General features: G+C 41.7%; 1 protein-coding gene across 15 annotated transcripts in view; it reads left to right on the forward strand.

Annotated features, from left to right (window-relative positions):
* Window positions 1-23,470, forward strand: part of LOC137787478 (ryanodine receptor 3-like) — a 93,600-nt gene that overhangs the window by 31,467 nt on the left and 38,663 nt on the right. For all 15 annotated transcript variants that reach the window (XM_068579962.1, XM_068579958.1, XM_068579961.1 and 12 more), the window contains 26 exons: window positions 928-1,108; window positions 2,070-2,205; window positions 3,629-3,724; window positions 4,022-4,140; window positions 5,471-5,604; window positions 6,485-6,726; window positions 7,006-7,198; window positions 8,854-9,070; window positions 9,162-9,266; window positions 11,345-11,448; window positions 12,234-12,317; window positions 12,584-12,743; window positions 13,989-14,136; window positions 14,458-14,660; window positions 14,982-15,156; window positions 15,518-15,726; window positions 15,814-16,013; window positions 16,309-16,375; window positions 16,459-16,619; window positions 16,740-16,905; window positions 17,478-17,564; window positions 17,936-18,162; window positions 18,463-19,267; window positions 19,638-19,838; window positions 21,184-21,286; window positions 21,874-22,005. In XM_068579962.1, coding sequence (XP_068436063.1) covers window positions 928-1,108; window positions 2,070-2,205; window positions 3,629-3,724; window positions 4,022-4,140; window positions 5,471-5,604; window positions 6,485-6,726; window positions 7,006-7,198; window positions 8,854-9,070; window positions 9,162-9,266; window positions 11,345-11,448; window positions 12,234-12,317; window positions 12,584-12,743; window positions 13,989-14,136; window positions 14,458-14,660; window positions 14,982-15,156; window positions 15,518-15,726; window positions 15,814-16,013; window positions 16,309-16,375; window positions 16,459-16,619; window positions 16,740-16,905; window positions 17,478-17,564; window positions 17,936-18,162; window positions 18,463-19,267; window positions 19,638-19,838; window positions 21,184-21,286; window positions 21,874-22,005 — 4,655 coding nt within the window. The remainder of the gene's footprint in view (window positions 1-927; window positions 1,109-2,069; window positions 2,206-3,628; window positions 3,725-4,021; window positions 4,141-5,470; window positions 5,605-6,484; window positions 6,727-7,005; window positions 7,199-8,853; window positions 9,071-9,161; window positions 9,267-11,344; window positions 11,449-12,233; window positions 12,318-12,583; window positions 12,744-13,988; window positions 14,137-14,457; window positions 14,661-14,981; window positions 15,157-15,517; window positions 15,727-15,813; window positions 16,014-16,308; window positions 16,376-16,458; window positions 16,620-16,739; window positions 16,906-17,477; window positions 17,565-17,935; window positions 18,163-18,462; window positions 19,268-19,637; window positions 19,839-21,183; window positions 21,287-21,873; window positions 22,006-23,470) is intronic.

Raw genomic sequence — 23,470 nt, forward strand, 5'->3', positions numbered from 1 at the left:
CTCAACATTGCATTAACGCCGCTGTTCCTCATAAATGCAACATAAATGTGACATGATCACACAAATTGCCCAATTAAACCAAATTACAGTCTACATTTGTCTTGAGCCACTATTAGGGTAATCTGCAAAATGTCCTGATATTGGTACAACTTGTGTAAGCGTCACACTAATAAAGCTAGAGCATGATTAATAGAGATGATAAAACAAAGAGTTCCCATATGCGTCACATCACCAAATTACAGATGGAATCTAAAGACCAGACATATCAATGCCCCACAGACTCCCACACAATCAACACAAAAGTGATGTAATATCACTCCAGATTGTAAACGCATTCCTTTGGGGAGTTAGGCTCTGAGCCTGTGAGTTTTGACTGAGTGGGGTGCTAAAGCCCCAGACAGCTCACTCAATGGTGCAGTCATGCGTTTCCAATGGCAAACATTGCAGCGGCATCACGGCTATGCACTGCCAGCTATGAAAAAGGATGCCGTGGAGCACGTAAGTGGATGCTTCCACTGCTCTTATTTGTTATCAAACGGCCCACTGTCCCCTGGATCGGGCTCATGGGGCACTCATGGCGGCAACATGTGAGAGTCTGTCAGCCTCCCCTGCGGCTGTGACACATACATCTCCGCGCACCCCTCCCACGCGTACGACAGGAGCTATTTTTAGCAGACCAGCGGAAATCAGCATTTCAGCATGGATGAACCTGTGGGCTAAACATTGTATTAGTCATCAGCCTCTCCACAAGTCTGATCAGCCTCCCAATTAGAGTGTCTTTCCCAGGAAGATATTGTGTCTGTGAGAGTGTATTGAAAACTATACATGATCACAAGTGTACATTGGGACTGCTGTCTTGTCTGAATGACGGGTTATTTGTGATATGGTGACGTTTCTGCCCCGTCTCTCTCCCTCACTCCCTCCCAGAGACCTTGATTGTCTGGGTGTTAAGAATTGGGCACTGGTCGCGCTGCCTGTTGAGGAGGTGCTCCAAACCCTCAATGACCTCATCACCTATTTCCAGCTCCCTGATGCTGAGCTGGAGCATGAAGAGAGGCAGATCAAGCTGCGCTCGCTCAAGAACCGGCAGAACCTATTCAAACAGGAAGTGAGTTTCACCATAAAGGAAGGCGCAGCAAACCAACAGTCCATGAAATATCCCTTAATAACACAGTGGGTTGTTCCGCAGTGCAGCAAAAAAATGAAAAGCCCCTGGAGTAAAGCGTTTGACTTGTGATTGATGCAACTTTAGTAAGTGACCGCACATATGAGTGTGCAGAGAGCAGCAGCAAATTATCAAAAGACAAAGTATGTGAAAGGCTGAAGCAATTGATTCTTTGTTGTGTGTTTCAATGCCATCTTGTTTTTGGAGGCATTCAATTTAAAGGTGTCAGCAGTTTTGGTGTTTTAAGTTTTCTGGCACCAGCGCACTGAAGCTTTCTTCTAAGCCTTTAGGATCTAAATTGCTTTCATCAATTACAAAATGTCAGCTGCCTTACTGAGACTGCCTATGATGTCAACTATCCAAACTCCTCTTCACCTTCACCGGTTATAACAATGTGTCCACATATACTCAAGACAGCAGACATGAAACTGAATGAGTTCACAGAAATATGTGCATTTCTGGTGGTTTCATTATTGTCAAATTATGCATATATCAGCAATTCTTCTTTCATCTTATTTACATGTCTTCCTATGATAATAAACTAAAACGGCACATCTTTGTCCCTGTCCTAATATATTACATTTAGAAGGTCAATTTGTCACTGTAGACAGCTGACTCATGATTTTTCCTGGCATTATAAATCATCTGCAATTGCTATTTTGTCTTTTTACAGAGCACTTTTAGCATATCTGATCACTATAGATATTTCTCTGTGGCATAAATCATCATGACAGAGAGAGAGAGCCACAGAGCCGCATTCGGGACGATCGACGAATTGAACACTTCAGAAAAAGAGCTACAATTTGTATTTTATTGAAAATGTTTGTCAGATGTGTGTATTTCATATAGTTGGTTATTTTTCAGATGGTTATGTAATATTCATGCATTGGATCACTGTGCTTAGGGCATGCTGATTCTGGTGTCCAACTGTATCGATCGCCTCAACGTCTACAACAGTGCCGCCCACTTCGGGGAGTGTGCGGGGTCAGAGGCCGGAGCAGCTTGGAAAGACATTCTCAACCTGCTGTATGAGCTGCTGGGTAAGAAGCCAGTCGACCACACACTCACACACAGATGTACGTATAAACACACACATTAAAACCATTCCCCTATTGTCATCAATCACAGAGGTGAGAGTCGTCGTTTGAAGATAAAGTAGCTGCAATGGTGATGAAGAAGTGTGCTGACCTGGCATTTAACCAGCCGGTTACACGTCACAGTGGAAGATTGAATTCTGAGGTTGCTAGAATTCAGCTGAATATTTACACACAGGCACTTACACCCATCTCCAACACTCACACATACTGTATACTCTGATTTTTGGTGGCTTGTGGCCCATTGCGTACAAAAGAGATTTCCAGTTTATGTGATGTGCTTCCAGAGCATTAGCACACATCAGTCATTATCACACAAACACACACACACACACACACCCATATGAGATGGGTTTTTTAGCCATTGAATGTTAATTCTCATCCCTATGCTGCTCTCTGTTTTGTTTACTTGTTCTTGCTGCATTCTGCTACGATAGCAGGATGTCATCAGTCGGCCTTTTAAAAAATCCCCTTAACCTCCTGCACTGCAACCATATGCTCAGTCAGATAGAGACATATCTCACTAAACTGATCTGGCAGGGTATATATATATATATATATATATATATATATATATATATATATATATATATATATATATATATATATATATATATATATATATATCCATATATATATATATATATATATATATATATATATACATATATATATATATATATCCATATATATATATATATATCCATATATATATATATATATTTGTCCCTCTGAAAATCTTTCTGTATCTGATGAGTACAACGTTTGGTTGCAACATTTCTTTCACCAGTTGTGGGATGACAGATGCATTTCCTTCCTGTCACGGTTTGGTTATGTCACATTCTTGTGATGAGATTGTTTATCCCGCCACACTGAAGCCCCTCTGCCCTCTAAGAGTGTTCTTCACACTCTCATTTACACTGATCCCCCCCCCCTGGTTTATATTAGTGTTCCAGCCACGTCTCTCTCCTTCCCCGCTCCCTCCTTCACACACCTGCTCCGGCACAGCACTAAGTGGATTTGGGATGCCTCCCTCCTTCCTTCTTTATCTGTCTCTGTTGGATGACCCTGTCTTTTTTATTTTTTTTGATAGGACATAATGTGGGTGTGCTTGTCAGCTTGTGTTTATGTCTTTTCTCTCATTGTGTCATTCCCTCCCTCCTATCTAAGGCATCTTCCAGATTAATTTGTATAAAGGTGTCAACGTAGAACCTTCGTTGGCTTTCATCGTGCATTTAATGCGTCCACCTTTTGATATCATTATTTCTGCTGTTGCACTGAGGGGATCCATCAAATTCCTTTGAACAAAAACATAGTTTTCTTTTTCTATAATATTTGACTCATCCACCCCTTTCCTTGTACCCCACAGCTGCGTTAATTAGAGGGAACAGAAACAACTGCACTCAGTTCTCCAACAACTTGGACTGGCTGGTGAGCAAGCTGGAGAGACTGGAGTCTTCTTCGGGTATGATCATTGTCTTCCTCACCTATACTGAGCCTCCAGTGAAACAGCATTGTCTCTGTCAGAGAGACATCACAAAGCTTTTCAGTTCCTTTAATGGCAATACTCAACAAGGACATCACTTTCACAAATTGTTAAAAGATGACACTGCTTGCTTAAAAATTATTCAGGTACAAGCGGCACTGTGTGAACAGTGTTTCCTGTTAATCAATTGCAGACTGGATATCTCTTTGCCGAGTGTCCTCTAGTGTGTCTCTCTTCTGCTTGTGTTAACTAATTGATGAATTTGTGGCTGTGCAGGCATTCTGGAGGTTCTGCACTGCATCCTAATTGAGAGCCCCGAGGCCCTCAACATCATCCAGCGAGGACACATCAAGTCCATCATATCATTACTTTACAAGCACGGACGCAACCACAAGGTGAGCAGCTTGTGAAGCTTCTTCGGTCTGGGCTACCAGCTTTACTGTGATATAAGACGATGACACATCTGGGCTCCATTATTGTGGATGATGTGGTTTGAGGTACCAGAAGAATGTTGAATGAACTCAAGTGGAAAATAAAGGTCTTGGTCAAAAGAAGCTAAAATTGCAAATTGTAATATGGTAATACAACAATTAAATATATCCTTAGAGGAATAGCTCACAGCTCACAGCCAATTAGCTTAGCACAACTACTGGAAAGATAAGAAAACTACTATTTTAGCTCCAGGAGACGCAAGACCAGTAGCTTCCTGGAGTCTCCGCTGGTTGCTTGGCAACTGCTACTGACCGTACACCCCTCATTAAATAAAAAATTGTTGTTTATACACATATTTATTTGTACAGATGAGGTATAATGTGTTAATGAGTGAGTTTAAGAAGTGCTGCTCGCTTGCTGTTTCACCTGTTTTAGTAGAGCTAAGAAGCTAGCTGACTGGATGCTGGCATCAGCTGAATTTTCAGCTAAAGACGTGAGAGTTTTATTCATCTTCTTATCTAAATCTCGGCAAAAAAGCAAATATGTGCAATTTCCAAAATTCGTATGTCGTCAGAATCCTTCCGTCAAGCAATAAGGCACACAACAACAACCTAAAGTGCCTATTTATCGCACATCCAGCATATCTCTAGTTTTCTCTTCATTAGGCACATCAAAATGCTTTGCTGGATGCACACCCATTTCCATAACAGTTCCCTTTGTGCCTCTTTGTCACCTCATCTTGTCTTTAGCTATTAATTCGTTGGGCTTTCATTTTACCCGTATTCAAGCTTCCATCGTTGACAGACGGCTCAAGGAGGTTTGGTTGGAGTGTGTCCCCATCATGATTCAATCAGTTTAACAGTGAAATGAGATCAGGAGCAGGCAGTCAGCGGGTTTGGGTTGTAAATCAGCCAGAGTGTATTATTTAGCTCTGGAAGCAGGAGAAAAGGGCCAATGATAAAGCGTAGGTGCTCTGGCCTGTCGCCCTTGGCTGAACTTCACGGCCCATTTAATTCTACGGCTTTGTTAAGCTAACATCAAAGGGATATTATTGGACATGTTTTTGCCCCCAATAAGCAGCTCTGAGTAATTATGCAGCAGTTGCACGCAAAGAGTCTGTCCCTAGAGCAGCAACCTGGACAGTGATAAGTGACAAAAAGAATAAGTAATTTCTGGAAAGGTATAGATTTATATCAGAGGTTTAATAGGGACAGTTATTGGTGACCTGTTCCTGCTATTCCTCTCTATGTTAGTATTTATTTTCCTTTCTGCTTCCTCCCCTTTCTTTTTTAGATTCTGGATGTGCTCTGCTCGCTGTGTGTGTGTAACGGTGTAGCTGTGCGGACCAATCAGAACCTAATCTGTGATCACTTGCTGCCCAAGAGAGATCTGCTGCTGCAAACCCAGCTGGTCAATGATGTCCAGAGGTTAGAAAGCATCCTTATTAAAAAGAAAATCTTCATTTTTAAAATTGCATTTGTAGATGCAATGATTAAAAAATGAAGAACTAAAGTCTTATTTGTTTTCAAGGGATTAAAGTCAGAGTCTCAGATTGGTGTACGTTCAAATTAAGACCTTAGACTAATCAAAACAATCAGGGATATAAACAGTAAGCATCACAAGCTGTACATAAGGTCAAAAATAATTTTGTTTTAGGTAAATTGTCCTATATTCCTATTCTTAATACACAGTCTGAACGTGTCGTTTAATAGCAAGCCAACGTTTGCGTTGTTAGTAAGATTTTGACCTGGTAGTACCTAAACACACACAACTAGGGTTAAGTTTGACAATACTAACAGCTGGTGTACCTGGTTGCAGAGCCCCGACCATCTTATTGGGGATGTACATTCAGCCTTTAAGTCTCCGGACCGTGTAATTGAGTGTTCAGGTTACTCATCCAAAACATGTTGAGAATAAACCATGGAGACTTAACAACATGATCTTTACTGGAGACATAATATACAAAACCATGACATAATAGTTTGGGCAGCGATGCGCCCAGAGTTTGCCTTTAAATATCCTACGATCTCCTTCAACGTTTTGTCTTTGTACAATGAACAGAAGCATTTTTGCAGGGTGAGATTTAATCTAACGAATCTCTTTGGATCATTTTCTTTGCATTTACTTTTACAGAACTTCCTAAACCAAATACATTTGAGGCAAATTTAATTATCTTGTCCTATTGGCAGACTTTTTCATTAATTTTCAGGAAAAAATAAGATACCAAAAATTAATATGTGCATATCTGAGAATATGTCACTACCTCTGAGGGATAACTAATTATTTAACATTTAATGTCATTGCCAGCATGAGACCGAACATCTTCCTGGGGGTGAGCGATGGCTCGGCTCAGTATAAGAAGTGGTATTACGAGCTGATGATTGACCAGGTGGACCACTTTGTGACCAGCGAGCCCTCCCACCTGAGGGTGGGCTGGGCCAACGCTAAAGGCTACGCTCCCTATCCTGGTGGAGGAGAGGGATGGGGAGGCAATGGAGTGGGAGATGACCTCTACTCGTATGGTTTTGATGGACTCCACCTCTGGTCAGGTCAGTGGGAAAAAGAACGTTCTGCGTCTGTGTGTCACTCAGCTCAAATCCTGATGAGCTATTATTGTATTAAAGATAAGTGGTTTCCCTGAGCTACAGCCAGGTCGTGTCTAGACAGGATCAGTCCCCTGCAATGATGATCTCCTTGCCCAGAGTGTGTGTTACTTTGTGTACAGGTTTGCATGTTCAATCCTATGTGTTTGTGAGAGAGGTGTGATAAGTGCCAGCATCACTCACTGGGTCATATTTTACATAAATGTGTGTGTGTTTTTGGAACAGGTCGTATCCCGCGGGCAGTCGCGTCCATAAACCAACACATATTGACCTCTGAGGATGTGGTGAGCTGTTGTCTGGACCTGGGAGCTCCGAGCATCTCTTTCAGGATCAACGGACAGCCCGTTCAGGGCATGTTTGAAAATTTCAACACAGACGGGCTCTTCTTCCCTGTCGTCAGCTTCTCTGCAGGAGTCAAGTGAGTGTGTGTTTGTTTCTCCTGTGTCTTGTCTGAGCTGAACAGCCTCCTGGAAGTTCCTCGATGATGAATGGGTGACACAGAGAAGCACAGGCGGATGAGACAGACAAGCCAAAAGAATACACACTTACAGACACAAATACACACATACATACATACATACATACATACATACATACATACATACATACATACATACATACATACATACATACATACATGCATATATGCATGCATGCATGCATACATACATACATACATACATACATACATACATACATACATACATACATACATACATACATACATACATACATACACATATATACACTTAATATTCTGCTCTGTACATCGGGACCAAGTCTGATTGACAATCATGGAATCATGGGAAAACTGCTGGAGCTCAAGGAATTTCAAGCTCCAGCAGTTTTCTCATGATTCCATGATTGACCTTTGACTTTCTAGAGCATAGCTGCATTTTGCATTTACAGTTTTCAGTCTATGAAGCCCAGAGACTGGTCTGATTTGATCTGGTCATGTAAGCTATTTAAAATCCTTATTGCTTGAAATAAGGATTTCTGAGAAATGGATTCTCAAAAAAGTGATTCCAAACCTAAAGGCTTGTGAGCAGTGGAAAATAAATGTGATTCAGTGACAAGGTGGACTCGACAATCTGCCCCAAAGTTTTTAAGTAACATGTCATTAACTTCCAAAGATGCTGGAATGTCCTGGAGTCAATTCATTGTCTGTGACTTTGTTTCAACATTAAACACGTTTGCGGTAATGATCGCGGCTCTGTGTGGCGGTATTTAGGCACAGCGGTATCTTGGGCTAAATGCGAACGTCTGTATGCTAACATGACTATGTTAACATGCTGATGTATTGTGTCATTGTTCAGCATCCTAGTTTAGCATGTTTGTACGCTAATATTTGCAAATTAGCATTAACACAAAGTACAGTAGAGGTTGATGGATTAGTTTTGTAGGTTTTTGGTTTTAAACCAAATGGTTGGACAAGATATCATTTTGATTGATGATGGCACCAGAGGAATCATAATAATCTTTGATTCCCTGACTGTTCCTCTACTGGGGACATGACAGTCTGTCCCAAATTGAATGTCAATCCATCCAGCAGTTAAGACTTTTCAATACAGTTGATTTTCAGCATTTCATCAGGAAACTTTCACCTTTTAAGCACTTTTGTGTGGGCTGTGAAGCCTCCGTACTTGAAACTGACCCACTGAACGGGTTGAACATCTCCTCGGTTTTAAATGTGCCAAAAACTGACAGCTGCACATCTTCACTCCACAATAATTTGCAGTCACAGTGGGCTTGGTTGCGTCACCACTACTACTTCAGTAGCTATTTTGGGCATCCTCAGGAGAGCCTCTTCACAGTGATGGCCTGCGTCTCGGAGCTAAACTTGTCCCTGTTAGAGCAGAGGCTGGAACTGATTAAAGTGGATTTAGAGGAGAAAAACTGTTACATTTAGCTGCATGGTAGGTTTTCTTTTCCCTGACTGATTCTTTCATTAATAGCTGTCTAATTATCACTTTTGATGAGATGTATAATTCATATTCATACACTTCTTCCCCTTTTAATCAATGTATGTGCAGTGTGCAGAATAATAGATTTAATAACATTTTATCACATTAGGGTGCGTTTCCTGCTGGGTGGCCGACACGGCGACTTTAAGTTCCTGCCTCCGTCAAGTTATGCTCCATGTTATGAAGCTCTGCTACCGAAAGAGAAGATGAAGGTGGAGCCGGTGAAAGAGTACAAGAGGGATCTGAATGGAGTCCGAGATCTACTGGGCACCACACAGTTCATGTCGCAGGCATCCTTCATCCCCACACCTGTTGAAACGAGCCAGGTAAACCAACGGGAGACCGGCAGAAAAATATGTTTAACCTTCTCTCGGTTTAACTTTTTCATTTGGATTAGTACTTTGCCTGTTTCCTCAGATTGTGATGCTACCTCATTTAGAGAAGGTTCGAGACAAACTAGCAGAGAACATCCATGAACTGTGGGGGATGAATAAAATTGAGCTGGGCTGGACGTATGGCAAGGTGAGAAACATGCAGATTCCTTTACTGATATAATACTCCTACCACAAAATCATCACTCTGGATCTAAAGATAAAAAGCATAACCCATATGTTTTGCCATGTTTGGGGACAAATAAACATCACAATTGCACATGTTCTATGCAAATTTGAGATAAGGAGCTGCATTAGTTGTTGGTACAATTGAATCATCAAAAGTCATCTTGCTTTCTCTTTTATAATTTGCTGTTCACACCAAACAGAGGGTAAGTGGAAAGAAAACTCTCATTTTCCATATCCGATGCCTTTCATACTATTCATTAGATGCTTCATTGTGTCTGTGTTTTAGTAGAAGTCATGAACAATAAAGTGTTGTTTCACCTCAGGGCAGAACAGGGTGTTTTGGCAATTTCTGTCAAGCAATAAACCAAGAGAAAAGTCTGTATTTTAATAGTCTGCTGTTTAACTGAATCTTTAAAGATATTGTGTCATCCAAATCTAATCCCAGGGGTTTGATGATACAGCTATAGTTTGACATTTTGGGAAAAAGGATTGTTTGTTTCCTTGCTGAGTTATATGAGCAGATCAATACCATTTTCGTAGCTTACCATAAGACTTGAAACAACGGCAAACAGCTAGGATGGTTCTGTTCAAAAAACAATAACTCCAGACTTTGAGTACAGATTAAACAAAAAAGATATTTTAATTTGTGATCTTCAGAGACCTTTTATTGGAGAGGTGCTTTCTTTGGATTAAGTCTGGCGAGCTGTTTTCCTCTGTTTTTATTTTAATATTTATGGTAAACTAACTCTCTCCTGGTTCTCTTGACTAGGAAGTGAATTTCCCAAAATATCTAATTATTCCTTCAAAGTTTGATTATAAGTATTAGTATACACAGAACACTGACTGTTTGCTTTTAATACAATTAGTTGAAAAACAATGGTTATTATGCATTATTGCATCAAATTCTATAACTAATATAATTATAATACCTGTACTCTATACAGTCAAAAACATAAATAGTTTGTCCTTTTTGTTTCGATTGTTGGCTCTTAGTTTATTGTACATTAGCTAAAGGATAACGTCAAAGTGACCTGTTTTGCCCTAAAAGGAACGGATGACAACACAACAATATGGAACACAGCTCTTATGTCGATAATACAAACGTATATCAGAATACTCCCTATATTATTAATTCACCAGATTTTAGACCATCATCCGGTGCGGCGCCTTAACCGAATCTTTAGTTTAGCATGAAGATTTAATTGTCAAGAAGTTTTTCTTACTATGCACAAATGTGTCAAATAGTGAGACATGTTATGGTGCACATAGTATTACAGTGAAGTTCATATTGGATGTGGTTACTCTGCAGCTCATTATGTGCTCTGTAGTTGTCATCCATTATGATTTATTATAGCAGCGTCACAGTAGACGTCTTACAGAGCGACTCAGCAACGCGTTCGTTATTTTGCCCCGGTCTCATAAAAATACGTTCTTTTTTGTTTTTCATTGTTTTTTCCACGCATGTAATTCTGTAAAAGAAAAAACTGCCAGAAGTGCTTTTCCCACAGAGGTCTTGTACTATTCACAAAAGAGCTGGCTGGTTTTCATTGAACACACACACACACACACACACACACACACACACACACACACACACACACACACACAGCTGCATAGCTGTACGCAGCCCCGCATGTTTTCTTGGTAAACATCCGCCATTGCCATGCCGCCTACTCTGAGCAGCATTGCCAAAAGGATTATTGGGCATACTATGCAGCCTTGAGAGAGTTCTTACACCTCTCACTTGGTATTCCAGTCTTACACCTTTCTGTCTCCCCCAAGAAAACATGCTCCCTTGTTCCTTTTCCATAACATGCTCAGTAGGATAGTCGTATCACTGCAACCAGTAGCACCCTGTATTTGAACCACATTCAACCCTCCTTGTTGGTTCACAATGACACTGACTTACAAGGCGGTGCATTTCATATGCATATAGTTAGTAAACTTTTCCACATAATTCACATAGAGGGATCGTGGGCCAAAGTTGCAGACAAAAGGGAAGTTGAAATATGATTTCTGTGACTGTTCTTTTTCTCATAGATAAGGGATGATAATAAGCGGCAGCATCCGTGCCTGGTGGATTTCTCCAAGCTGCCAGAAACTGAAAAGAACTACAATCTGCAAATGTCAACAGAAACTCTGAAGTATGTTGAGCATTGTGGATTGATTTTCGCCATGGTTCTTATGTTTTTGAAGAGATGAAGAAAGAGAGTGTGGGACAAAGATAGAAACAGACGGGTTCATTACAAACAAAGACATGAAAGAGAGTAGATTTTGTTTGTTTGTTTTAAAGAGTCATTTATGAACATTCATTAGGAGCGTTACATACACGTCGTCACCTAAAGTTTTAATGAAGGAGTTCAAAGTATAAACATAAAGTACTATAAGACGACACTCAGTGCATGTATGCCTTTGGTCAGTTATGATCCCCGCTTAGTATTTCCAGTGTCTTGCCTGTCTTTTCCATTTGTCAGTGCTTTGCACAACACTTGGTTCTGCTCACAAAGGTCCCAGTGAGACTTATTACAAGTGCTTCACATAAATGCTCTTTAAATGATACAGGAGAAAGTGGGGGTTTGCTGTGATTAATCTGCACAGGCGGGCACATCTGGGTGACGCTGATGGGTTTCTAAGGGACATCAAACTCATTTTTTTACTGTGTCTTTGTCCTTACACATGGTGTGAAGAAACTTTGTTAAAAGCACTTTACACCCATTGCTTTCCTCTGGGTATTCTTTGGCCTTTTTCTCCTGACAGATTATGACACGCACCATTTAACTCACCACTGCTCCGTTTGAACAGTCCCAGCACCTCAGTCCCTGTTGTTGGATCTGCATGCACTGTCAAATCAGAAGCAATGCCAAGGTGTTGATTAAACACAATCTGCAGCTGCTCTCGCTCACTCACTTGCTGCTGTGGTTCCCCTCAGGACCCTGCTGGCATTGGGCTGTCGTGTAGTTCAGGTCAATCCCAATGCTGAGAGCTCCCTCAAAAAGAAAAAACTCCCTAAGAAGTAAGTGTGCATGCTTATATTAACTGAATGAAGTCCATCAGAACACATATTTCTTAAAGTAATGTAGCTCATAATAAACTGTTTGTGATTGTGTCAAAAGTTATAGAAAGACATTTGACAAAAGTGATTTATATTTTAACCATAAATTGACACCTTAGGTCTTATGTCCAGCAATATCAGACATTATATATGTTTACTCTGTGAACCAGTGCTGGTTTAGCCTTTATTACTTCCATCACTTTTTTCATAATCTGTTTTCCTTTTAGCTACATGATGTCCAATGGTTATAAGCCGTCTCCTCTGGACCTGTCTGACATAAAACTGACTCCAGGTCAGGAGCTGCTGGTGGACAAACTGGCAGAGAATGCACATAATGTGTGGGCCAAGGACCGCATCAAACAGGGATGGACCTACGGCATTCAGCAGGTACTGTATGTTGCATGTATTCATTTACAATATGTTGCGACCAACACAGACTATTAAGCTTCAAACTTTACTTTTCGATTCAATTAAATTCACACCTCTAATTGCTTTTTTTTTTTTTTAAAGAAAAGGGGCAGCTTTGCCCTCATCCTTTCATGTCCAGCTTTGTTACTGCATTTTTTTATGTGCTCAGTTTCTCTCTCATGGTTCATTAATTCCTCTCCCAGTCTCTTACCTTACTGGAGCACATGTCAGACGGTTTCTTTTGTCTGACATTTCCGAGCTATATGTCATTATTCAACACACAGCAAGATGTTCTCTAGTAAAAGGAAACAAGAAACCTAACACGTTGTACAGAGTGCACACAATCTATTGTCATCCGTTGAGCAGGCGAAAACTGAATGCTGTACTTGACTGTTAGCTTTTATTTATCAAGTTTTTTATCTAATTCGGTACCGTTGCCATAAAACTGAAAACAACGCACTCTTTAAAAATCATTCTTTAACCACAGCTGTTTTCTCCCACAAATTGATGCAAATTGTTTCATCATTGTGGAAACTAAATATATTTCAATGCGATATGAAATTAATCTTGTCTCTGTGGTCATACTGTTGGATGGTTGTTTTTGGTGATGGTTGCTTTTCACTTCATTTTGAACATCTATAATTTGATACATCTTGCCCAATATTACCAAGTGTAAGAGTCTGGATAGTGATCTAGTTCTGGAATCACTTATTGATTTAAAGTAAGCAGATACCTTTTCTGTCCTGAAAGCAGATGTTTGGCCGTATTGTTTAGGGTTGTAGTTGATAACATGACCCAGTGCATTGGGATAATGCAAAATTAAATTAAACCCTTCAGTGATATCCGGGTAAGCTGCTCTACCAGACCAAACAAACAGCGTGTGATCTGTATAACCAGCACAAGATTTCAAATTAAGCTCCACAAATCTGCTTAAGTAGTTTTAATATAATACTTCCCTGGTTGCGCCTCGAGGTCCAGTTGGAGAACAGCTGTGGGAAATGAGTGACACAGGAAAGATAAAGGAAGTGATGGGCAGCAGTAGCACAGTGGCAATAAATGGACAATTAACTACTCAATTACAGGGATTGATCGCACATTTGTAACAAACAAAACAGCTATGTGTTTGAGCTGGCCGACAGTATTTCCAGTAACCAGGGATAACTATCCCTGGTTATTCTTATCTCATTGGAAATGTTCTTTTCCGACTGTCTCTTCTCTCTGCAGGATCTGAAGAGTAAGCGCAACCCTCGCCTGGTTCCCTACGTTCTGCTGGATGAGCGCACCAAGAAGTCGAACAGGGACAGCCTGCGGGAGGCCATCCGCACTCTGATTGGCTATGGATACAACATCGAGCCCTCGGACCAGGAAGGCGGTGAGTATAACTCATGGATGTAGGCCGATTTAACTGAACTGACATTCTGATTATATAGTACATGATAAAATGCTCTTTATAAAGAAATTATAAAATTGTGTGTGACTTAATTTTACAGCCTCGATAAAGGATTGTGCCTCCCACTCCCTTTCAGTTGCCATTGAAAGAGATTATGGCGTGAAATGATTGCCTTTGAGCTCACCCAATGTTAGACTATAACAATTAAAAGTTCCATTTTTGACTCCCATATTTGTTGGAGAAGATTCAGCTGGTTGTGAAGTAGCAATCCACGACACTGTGACTGCCCCTTGCTCCCTACAGGACAAGTGGTCGAGCGGCTCAGCATCGACAAGATCCGCTTCTTCAGAGTGGAGAGAACGTACGCAGTGAAGAGCGGGAAGTGGTACTTTGAATTTGAGGCTGTGACTGGAGGAGACATGAGAGTGGGCTGGGCGAGACCAGGGTGTAAGCCAGATGTGGAGCTCGGCACGGACGAGCTCGCTTTTGTCTTTGATGGCTACAGGGTAAGCTGTCAATCAAACCTGAATCAGTCGCTCAATAATCATTCGCAATGTGTGATGGAATTCATTTGATTATTCGATTATTCCACAGAAAAGTCATACCAATTCAAACCTAAGTCCAATTTTGTTCTAACGCTAAGTGTATTTTCCTTTATACTGTTATTTTGACTTGTCCTGTTCTTTCATTGAACTACTTGATCATTTACATTTTTGAAACAGATGAAAGTAATGATCTCTGAAAATGGACATGAGATGGACATTTCTTGTACTATGATGCCATAACTTGCTCCTGGTTGTTTGTGCTTGTACATGTACTGTATATAGGGTCACTGTCTAAACATGGGCAGCCGTTTGTTCGGGCGGTGCTGGCATGCTGGGGACGTGGTGGGCTGTATGATCAACATGGAGGACAAGTCCATGATATTCACCCTTAACGGAGAGATCCTCATCACCACCAAGGGCTCTGAGCTCTGCTTCACAGACTTTGAAACTGAGGACGGTGAGAAGTTTACATGTGAATATGATGCGTGCCGTAACCGTAGCCAGTTATAGATTGTAAAGGTCAGGGAGAGTCAGGCTGATGAAGGGATCGGAGAAAGAGCTGTTGGTCACTCATCTTTTAATAAAGCCGTCACATTCAGAGCAAGGAGCAGTAAACTAGAATGACCATGCTGGGGATATAAGTGAAGAATAAGTGGCTCCCTGTAACAAAATCACCCTTATTTAATGCGACACTTGTAAATTGCCTTTTTGCAAAAGCCGGATTGATTTTCCATCCTCTCCCGCTGTGTGTGTTCTTAGTGGTTATTTATTCTCTCCTTCTCCCTCTCCCTCCTTTATTTCCTCTGGCCATCCTTCAGGGTTTATTCCAGTGTGTAGCCTCGGTCTGTCTCAGGTGGGCCGTATGAATCTGGGGAAAGACGCCAGCACCTTCAAGTACTACACCATGTGCGGCCTTCAGGAAGGATTTGAACCTTTTGCTGTCAACATGAACCGAGAGGTCACCATGTGGTTCAGCAAGCGTCTGCCTACTTTTGTCAATGTGCCAAAGGACCATAACCACATCGCGGTAAGAGCAAAAGCAGTGTGATATTTGGTGGTAAAAATCACAAACTCGGTCACTGGATAAATGCAAAGACTTTCTTACTGTTTGCAGGTGACCAGGATCGACGGCACCGTGGACAGCCCCCCGTGTCTTAAAGTCACCCACAAGACATTTGGCACCCAGAACAACAACGCCGATATGGTGTTTTGTCGTCTCAGCATGCCGGTAGAGTTCCACTCCATCTTCAAATCTAACCCTGTTGTAGACATGAACGGAGTTCACGAGGATGAGACTCTGAAAGTCAAACACCGGTAATCATGAATTTGCTCCGCACCGCATGCAACTTCTTCCAAAGCTACCATACAGCTACCATATGTATTTGCTGATCCACTTCCACTGGATTGTTGACAATCATTATATCATTTGGACCATTACAAATCAGTGTTGGTTCGTATGCAAGTGATTGTGATGCAGCTGATATGTTTTGGATTTATCAGCTATCTTAAAATGTCTTTGAACGTTACTCAGCCAGTCAGAGCTGAAGACTAAAATATCTGTCACCTGGTCTGTACTTGATAATCACCTGTTGAATGTGGTTTCCAATAGGTATCCATTGCGATCTGTAAGGCACAGTGACGAAAGTAGAAGAGTGGACTACAGCAGCATCACCACGGTATTGATTCACCTTTTTTTTATTATGACCATTTGTTTGCAAAACCGACAGCGTTGGCTTAACTTTTGCACGTGTCTTTGCAGTACTACTACTCCGTAAGGGTCTTCGCTGGTCAGGACCCTGCCGGTGTGTGGGTTGGATGGGTTACCCCCGACTACCATTACTACAGCAACAATTTCGACCTCAGCAAAAACCGATCGGTTACTGTGACCCTGGGTGACGAGCGAGGACGAGTCCATGAGAGGTAAGACCTTTGTTTTAGGGAAACAGATTAAAGTGCTTTACTTTAAACAGTAATCTTATTTCCATCAAAATGTGCTGTGTGTCATCATATATGAGTCGATTGATATTTGCCTACAATTAGTGTTCGGAGGAGTAACTGCTACATCGTGTGGGGGGGTGATGTCACCAACGCGGCTCACGCATCCACTCGCAGCAATGTGGACCTTGAGATTGGCTGTTTCATAGACCTCGCCACCGGCCTGGTGACGTTCACTGTCAATGGCAAGGAGATAGCCACATCCTACCAGGTACTGCGCACATATGTTGTATGTGTTTTATAAAGTAGATACCGTGTATCATGAGTTAATAATAAGTGTTGAACTTTTTAAGATTCCTTGTGATTTTCGCTTCATTCATTTGTACCTTCTGCCGTGTATAGATTAATTTTTCCATCAACCTGTAAGTCACAATCACTGCATGTATAACTCTCCTTGCACTTTTCTTTTGCAGTTTATCCTGTTGACCTTGAGATTAACTCATCTTCTGTATTTTCATATTTTCCATTCTGATGTCTGTATTGTTCAATTTCAGACTTAAAATTTGCCCATTTAGATACACTCTGAGAACTAAATCTTAAAGAAGAGTATAATCTTCTTATGTTCTCCCTCACTGAAACTCTTTGAGGCTCCACTCAGCGCTGAGTCACCCTGCCAGCCGACACTCTTGAATGATCGTGCATACACATACTAAGTAGTGAGGAAAGATGCATCATTAGCTGCTTTCCACAAGTCATGCTCTCTTGCTGCTTCTCAAGCTTTTGATGTGTACTTCCTGTTTGGACCTATTGTTATAAACTTGCTGCTCTTTGTTTCTGCTCCAGGTGGAACCCAACACCAAGCTTTTCCCTGCTGTGTTTGTGCAACCCACGAGCCCTAACCTCTTCCAGTTTGAGCTGGCTAAAATAAAGGTGGAGTCCCCTAATTGTTCCATTGCAACTTTATTGACTGTATGATGTCCGCAGTATCATACCATTGTATAAAGAGGAAGACATTTCCTAAAAAAAAGACATTTCCGATTCTACCTATGAGTATTCTACCTCACAGAGATGCAGCCCCCATGCATGGTTATGCAGCTTCACACCCTCCAGCTAGGTCCACTGGGCTAATGTTTTAGCATGCGAGTAGCTACACCAAAGATTCAGAGAGCTTCACAAACACGATGAGTGCTTACGTCAGTGGTTTATAGAAATAAGAACAGGTTGTGTTTAACTGCTTGTTTGGCATTGAACAACAGGAATATTCCTCTTATCATATTTCCATGTTTGTTTGCCCTCTCCAGAATGCCATGCCTCTGTCATCCGCCATCTTTAAGAGTGAACATAAGAACCCAGTGCCTCAGTGTCCACCCCGTCTAGATGTCCAGACCATCAGCGCCGTGCTGTGGAGCCGCATGCCCAACACCTTCCTCAAGGTGGAAACAGCCAGGGTCAATGAGAGACACGGCTGGGTGGTCCAGTGTGTGGAGCCCCTGCAGATGTTGGCCGTTCATATACCTGAGGAGAACAGGTGCAGCATTTAGTGTGCTTCAGTGATTAATCTATGCAGTGCGTTTTACTTGATCTCAAAGGACATTGTAGCTAACATTTTTGCTTATTTCCTTTTTTTCTACCTCGTAAAACTTTTGCGAACACAGAATTTCTCAATTAATATAAAAAAGTGAACAGCTCTGTAGTTCTACTAGAGGTCAAAAACTCCACAGGGAGCCTTTAAAGACTCTTATTTTATTATCCTGTGTGGTAAATAACATCCATCTAGACTCAATCAGAACATCAGCATGTTTTTTGATAATCCTCTCTCACTCCGAAGGTGTGTCGACATCATGGAGCTGTCTGAGCAGAAGGACATGAGGAAGTTCCACTACCACACCCTGAAGCTGTACTGTGCCCTCTGTGCTCTGGGAAACACCCGAGTGGCCCACGCCCTCTGTAGCCACCTGGACCAATCACAGCTCTTATACACCATCGACAATCAGTACCTGTCGGGTATGTTACGTGAGGGCTTCTACAATGTCCTGATCAGCACCCATCTGGAGACAGCAAAAGAGGCTCGACTCACAATGAAGGACGAGTTCATCATCCCCGTCACGGCCGAGACACGCTCCATTCGTCTCTTCGATGCTTCCAAAAAGCACCTCCCGCCAGGGGTGGGGCTTAGTACCTCACTCAAACCTCGTCTCAACTTTGCCCCGCCCTGTTTCATCAGCACCAAACGGGAGCAACATCTCTATAGTCCCCAAATCCCACTGGACGCATTGAAGGAGAAATCAATTTCAATGTTGACAGAGGCCGTTCAGGGTGGCGGCCACCACATCAGAGATCCTGTCGGAGGAGGAGTGGAGTACCAGTTTGTTCCAATCTTGAAACTCATCAGCACCTTGTTGACTATGGGTGTACTGGTCAGTGAGGACGTTCATAAGATCTTACTGCTCATTGACCCAAATGTCTTCAAAGAGACACGTGAGGAAGGGGCCATAAGGGCCATAGACAAAGAAGGACTTACAGGGACGGAGGAGAAGGCGGTGGAAGCTGGAGAAGAGGAGGCCGCCAAAGAGGCCAAACAGCCAATGAAAGGACTGCTTGAGAAGAGGCTGCCTGAGCCTGTCAAACGCCAGGTGATAACTAACACATATCAACAGATCTGGCATCATCATATATTTGTTAAACCTTAAAATAAACCTCTGAAGGTAAATTACCAAAAAAAGTAAAATCAATGAACATCTTCATCTCCAAGTGCCTTCATCTACAGCTGTGCTCCATAAATGTGTCTACTGTAATAGACCCATTCAGAAATCAGTCAAATACACAGTAAGTCGTATTGAACAAATGATCTCATAAATGTCTCTTTAATAAGTGGGATGAAGTGTCGCCATAAGGCTATGTGCGTGTATTCCGAACAGACTTGCTCGTAACAGCTGCATCCAGGTGCCAGACAGTGATGCAACGGTGTTTGTTGTCTGTCTCCTCCCCTTGTCTGTACCCCAGATGTGTGAGCTACTTCACTATTTTTGCGACTGCGAGCTGAAGCACCGCATCGAGGCAATCGTGTCTTTCTCTGACAGCTTTGTCTCCAAGCTGCAGTACAACCAGAAGTTCCGCTACAACGAGCTGATGCTGGCCCTCAATATGTCTGCTGCTGTTACCGCAAAGAAGACCAAAGAGTTTAGATCGCCCCCTCAAGAACAGGTGAGCCGAGGCCATTGTCGCTGCATATTAGTTACATCTGCAAAACTAAATAACTAGTTCAAACTACCTCTGGAAGCATTTTCAGGTCAGGTTTTTTCTCTCCCCTGAATACTAAAAGTGCAAGATAGTTTTACTTTTAGTTACTTTTTTAACTGAATGAATTAATACATTTATCTTTCGGCGTACTTAAAGGCACCGCAGAGGTGTTCCTATGTATCCTGGTTTATTAGATCACTGCTCAGGGTGAGGCAGATTAGACTTCATTCACTAATGAGATGACATAAGTGTAATTTGTCAATCTGGCGGGTGCAACGTAGCTAACGGAAGAGTGAGGAAGATGTCAATCAAACACAGCCTGCACACGCCTAACAAGACCTAAACATCATCCCTGGTTAAAAAATATTGGTGTCTACTGATCTATGCTAACAAATGTCAAAAGTAAAACAGCATCAACACTTCCCTCTTGAAAACCACTTAATTCACTCTCTTACGAGATGTACATTTTCAACAGGAGAAGTGCACTGCTTATTTCAGAAAGACTGCCACTCCCCCACCCTGGAAAATGTATCGTAAATCGCTCTTAGTACTCAAAGTACGGTTGTGACAGCTTTACGGCCACAGTTTCACATCAATTTACACCTCTGGTCATGTGATGCTGACAAATCTTACGTGTCTTCAACGTGATTTTATTGATTCTTATGTGACTTAAAGGTGCAAATAACCCACACAGGGCAAATGCAAGAAACTGCATAACTAACCCTGATGGATCTAACGGTTAAGCACACATGAATCTATAATAACTGACCACAAAGAAAGCCCACGGGCTCATTGCTTCAAATGATGCATGAAACTGGATAATTCAGAGGGAGCTGTTACATAATTTCTCCCCCCACCCTCAGATTCCCTTTTTAGTTTTTAGCCAGATTTCTTTCATTTTGGTTCCAGAGTGGATGGAAGCTAGTCCTCGCTCCAAATGTTGCAAGCACTCTCTTTGTGTGCTATGAACAACGCCTCAAGGCAAATTCATCGTTCTTCTCTGTGGTGTCATTGCACCAGTCAGCGTGAGCGCACACACGCACGCACACACTCATACACACACATACACACACAGTAGCCCTTTAGGGTCACAGCCGGAGATGGAGTTCAGCACTTCACAGCTACTTTAATGGCTTGTCATGGTGTCCTTCGGTCTGTGAGTGCCGAGGGACAATTGGCCGCTTAAGCTTTTTTTTCTTCTTTTTTTCCTTCTCTGAATCTTACATTGAAATCATATCATGTTCAGATTGCAATTAAAACTAAAGTACCAAGCATAGTAAGTGTCTGTCTTTATGTTTCCATACTTCAGATCAACATGCTGCTGACTTTCAGTGTGGGCGAGGACTGTCCGTGTCCAACAGACATTCAGGAGGAACTTTATGATTTTCACAACCAGCTGCAGCTCCACTGTGGTGAGATACAGATCTTGCAAACACTTTTATGAGCAGCTTTATTGATTATTTTCTTACCATGCATCATTATATTAAACCAGATACCATTATGTTATATTCCTTGGATTGATTGTATAATTTAATACAGATATTTTTCAAAGGCAGTATGAACTGGCAGTGTGAAAAATCAAATGGAAAATAGAGCCTTTTCCATCTATTGCTTTTGCTGCTATTATGTCAACATCAGCTGAATTGTTCCAGTACTTGCTCTCAAAAATGCTTTTTCCCTCCCAATCTGCATTTCTCTGTCTTCCAGTAGAGTTATAGTCCAGTGCCTCTCACGTTGCTCTGACATCTTAATGTCGTGATAAATCATTGAAATGCCCAACCCTCTGTGGTACAAACGATCTAATGGCACCAACCTGCATTGGCCCCCTAGATAGACAGCAATGAAAACCAAGTTGTCGAGAAGCAGTAGATATTAGGCACCCAATATGTTATATCATACACATGACATGTCTGCTAACCCCATAGGAAGAGTAGAGATATTGCTGTAATAGGCTTTGCTATGCTTTACTGTATATAACACATCTGTTTGTGTTGTGCAGGGATCCCTATGGAGGAAGATGAATACGAGCAAGATACATCTATCAAAGGTCGCCTGCTGATGCTGGTGAACAAGATCAAAGGCCAGTCTCACAAAGCGGAGGGGCCCACAGAGAAGGAGCAAGCCGCGCCATGTGAGAAAATCAATGTTTTTATTACCTGTGGCTCTGGGTTATAAACACATGTCTGATTGGATGGAGGATGTGGACTAACACTTTTTCATGCACACATTTAATTCATTTTAAAATTCATTTTCAAGAATTCTTTGATCCAATAATAGCCTTGTAACAGTTGCAACACACTGATGGAAGTCCAAATGTCAAAAAAAGGAAACCTCAAATCTCATACACGTCATCGCTTTCCTCTCCTCTACATTCTGCTTGGTTATGGTCTCGTTCCCTCCTTTTCCTACGAGTTCTCTGTCTGTGTTCTTCGTTTGAAGAGTACTATGAAATAAAAGCAGGAGCCCCAGTACTGCAGCCCGAGCACCCTCAGTTGTGCCTTTATTTGTCTGTCAGTGTCATTGTGGACTGAGTTACCGGGTGGCAGTCATTTTCATTTCCATTTCTTTTCAATTTCATTATGGTAATATGGAGCCGGGTAGAGGAGAGGCTCCAGAGTGAAGAGCATCTTCTGTCAGCCGCTCCGGAAGATGAGAAAGAAGCGATGAGAGGGAAAAAACGTTGCTGATAAAACCAAATCCTTCACCTGATGAAACCCATAGACACATGAGTCCAAATACACACCTAAGAGTACACACAAAGGAACAAAAACGATTTCCGTCACAGCACTCAATAACCAGGGTGCCACAGCACTATAAATGCAGAACAAGTTGTATCTAATTTCCTATCTCAAGTACCACTTTGTGCAAGCGGCCACCAATCATGTTGCAGATTGCAGTAAAAAAAAAAAAACATTCTAATTTATTTTGTTGGTGTTCCATATAGACAGCAGTGTGTTATTTGAAATCACATGGATTATCACTGTTTTTTAGTTAATCAGCATATATCTTCATTTACAGCAGCAATTGTTCTCTTATACGGTGTATGACGTTTCTGTAGATAGGAACGAACTAAAGGGAATCTGTCCATCACCATTAACATCCCTGTGTATTCACGACAGGGATGCCAGTAACAGAAAGTGGCCGAGATGCAAATAGATTAATTTGGGATGAAGTACATGATGCTGAAAAGCTATCTCTCCATTGGGATTTGGTGTGACCCTGATGTGGAGCATTTCAGACCACCACACAGATCTCCAAGGAGCAAGGCTGGATGAAAACAGAAGAGTGTGTATTCCTCCTGAAAAGAGTGCTTTGGATGGTTATGGTCTCTGCTGGCTCTTGTGTGCAGGATGATTGATTATAAGGCTGGTTTGTGGTGGCAGCTGCAGTTCAGGAGCATCACATCTACTTCTGTAACAGCTGGAGGCATCAAGGCAAGAGAATGCAGTGGAATAATTTATGCAGGGAAATTATTTGCTAAAAATGTTTTTCCTTTGAATCATTATAGAATACTCCCCAAACTGCATGTTGATAGTAAGTGTTAATGCTTGATGTGATTCAATTATTGATTGATAACCAACAAGAGCTTTCCAAAA

This window comes from Clinocottus analis, unplaced genomic scaffold (assembly GCF_023055335.1).
Source record: "Clinocottus analis isolate CAN_PGR_092001 unplaced genomic scaffold, fCliAna1.0.p SCAF_17, whole genome shotgun sequence".
Classification (NCBI taxonomy): Eukaryota; Metazoa; Chordata; class Actinopteri; order Perciformes; family Cottidae; genus Clinocottus; species Clinocottus analis.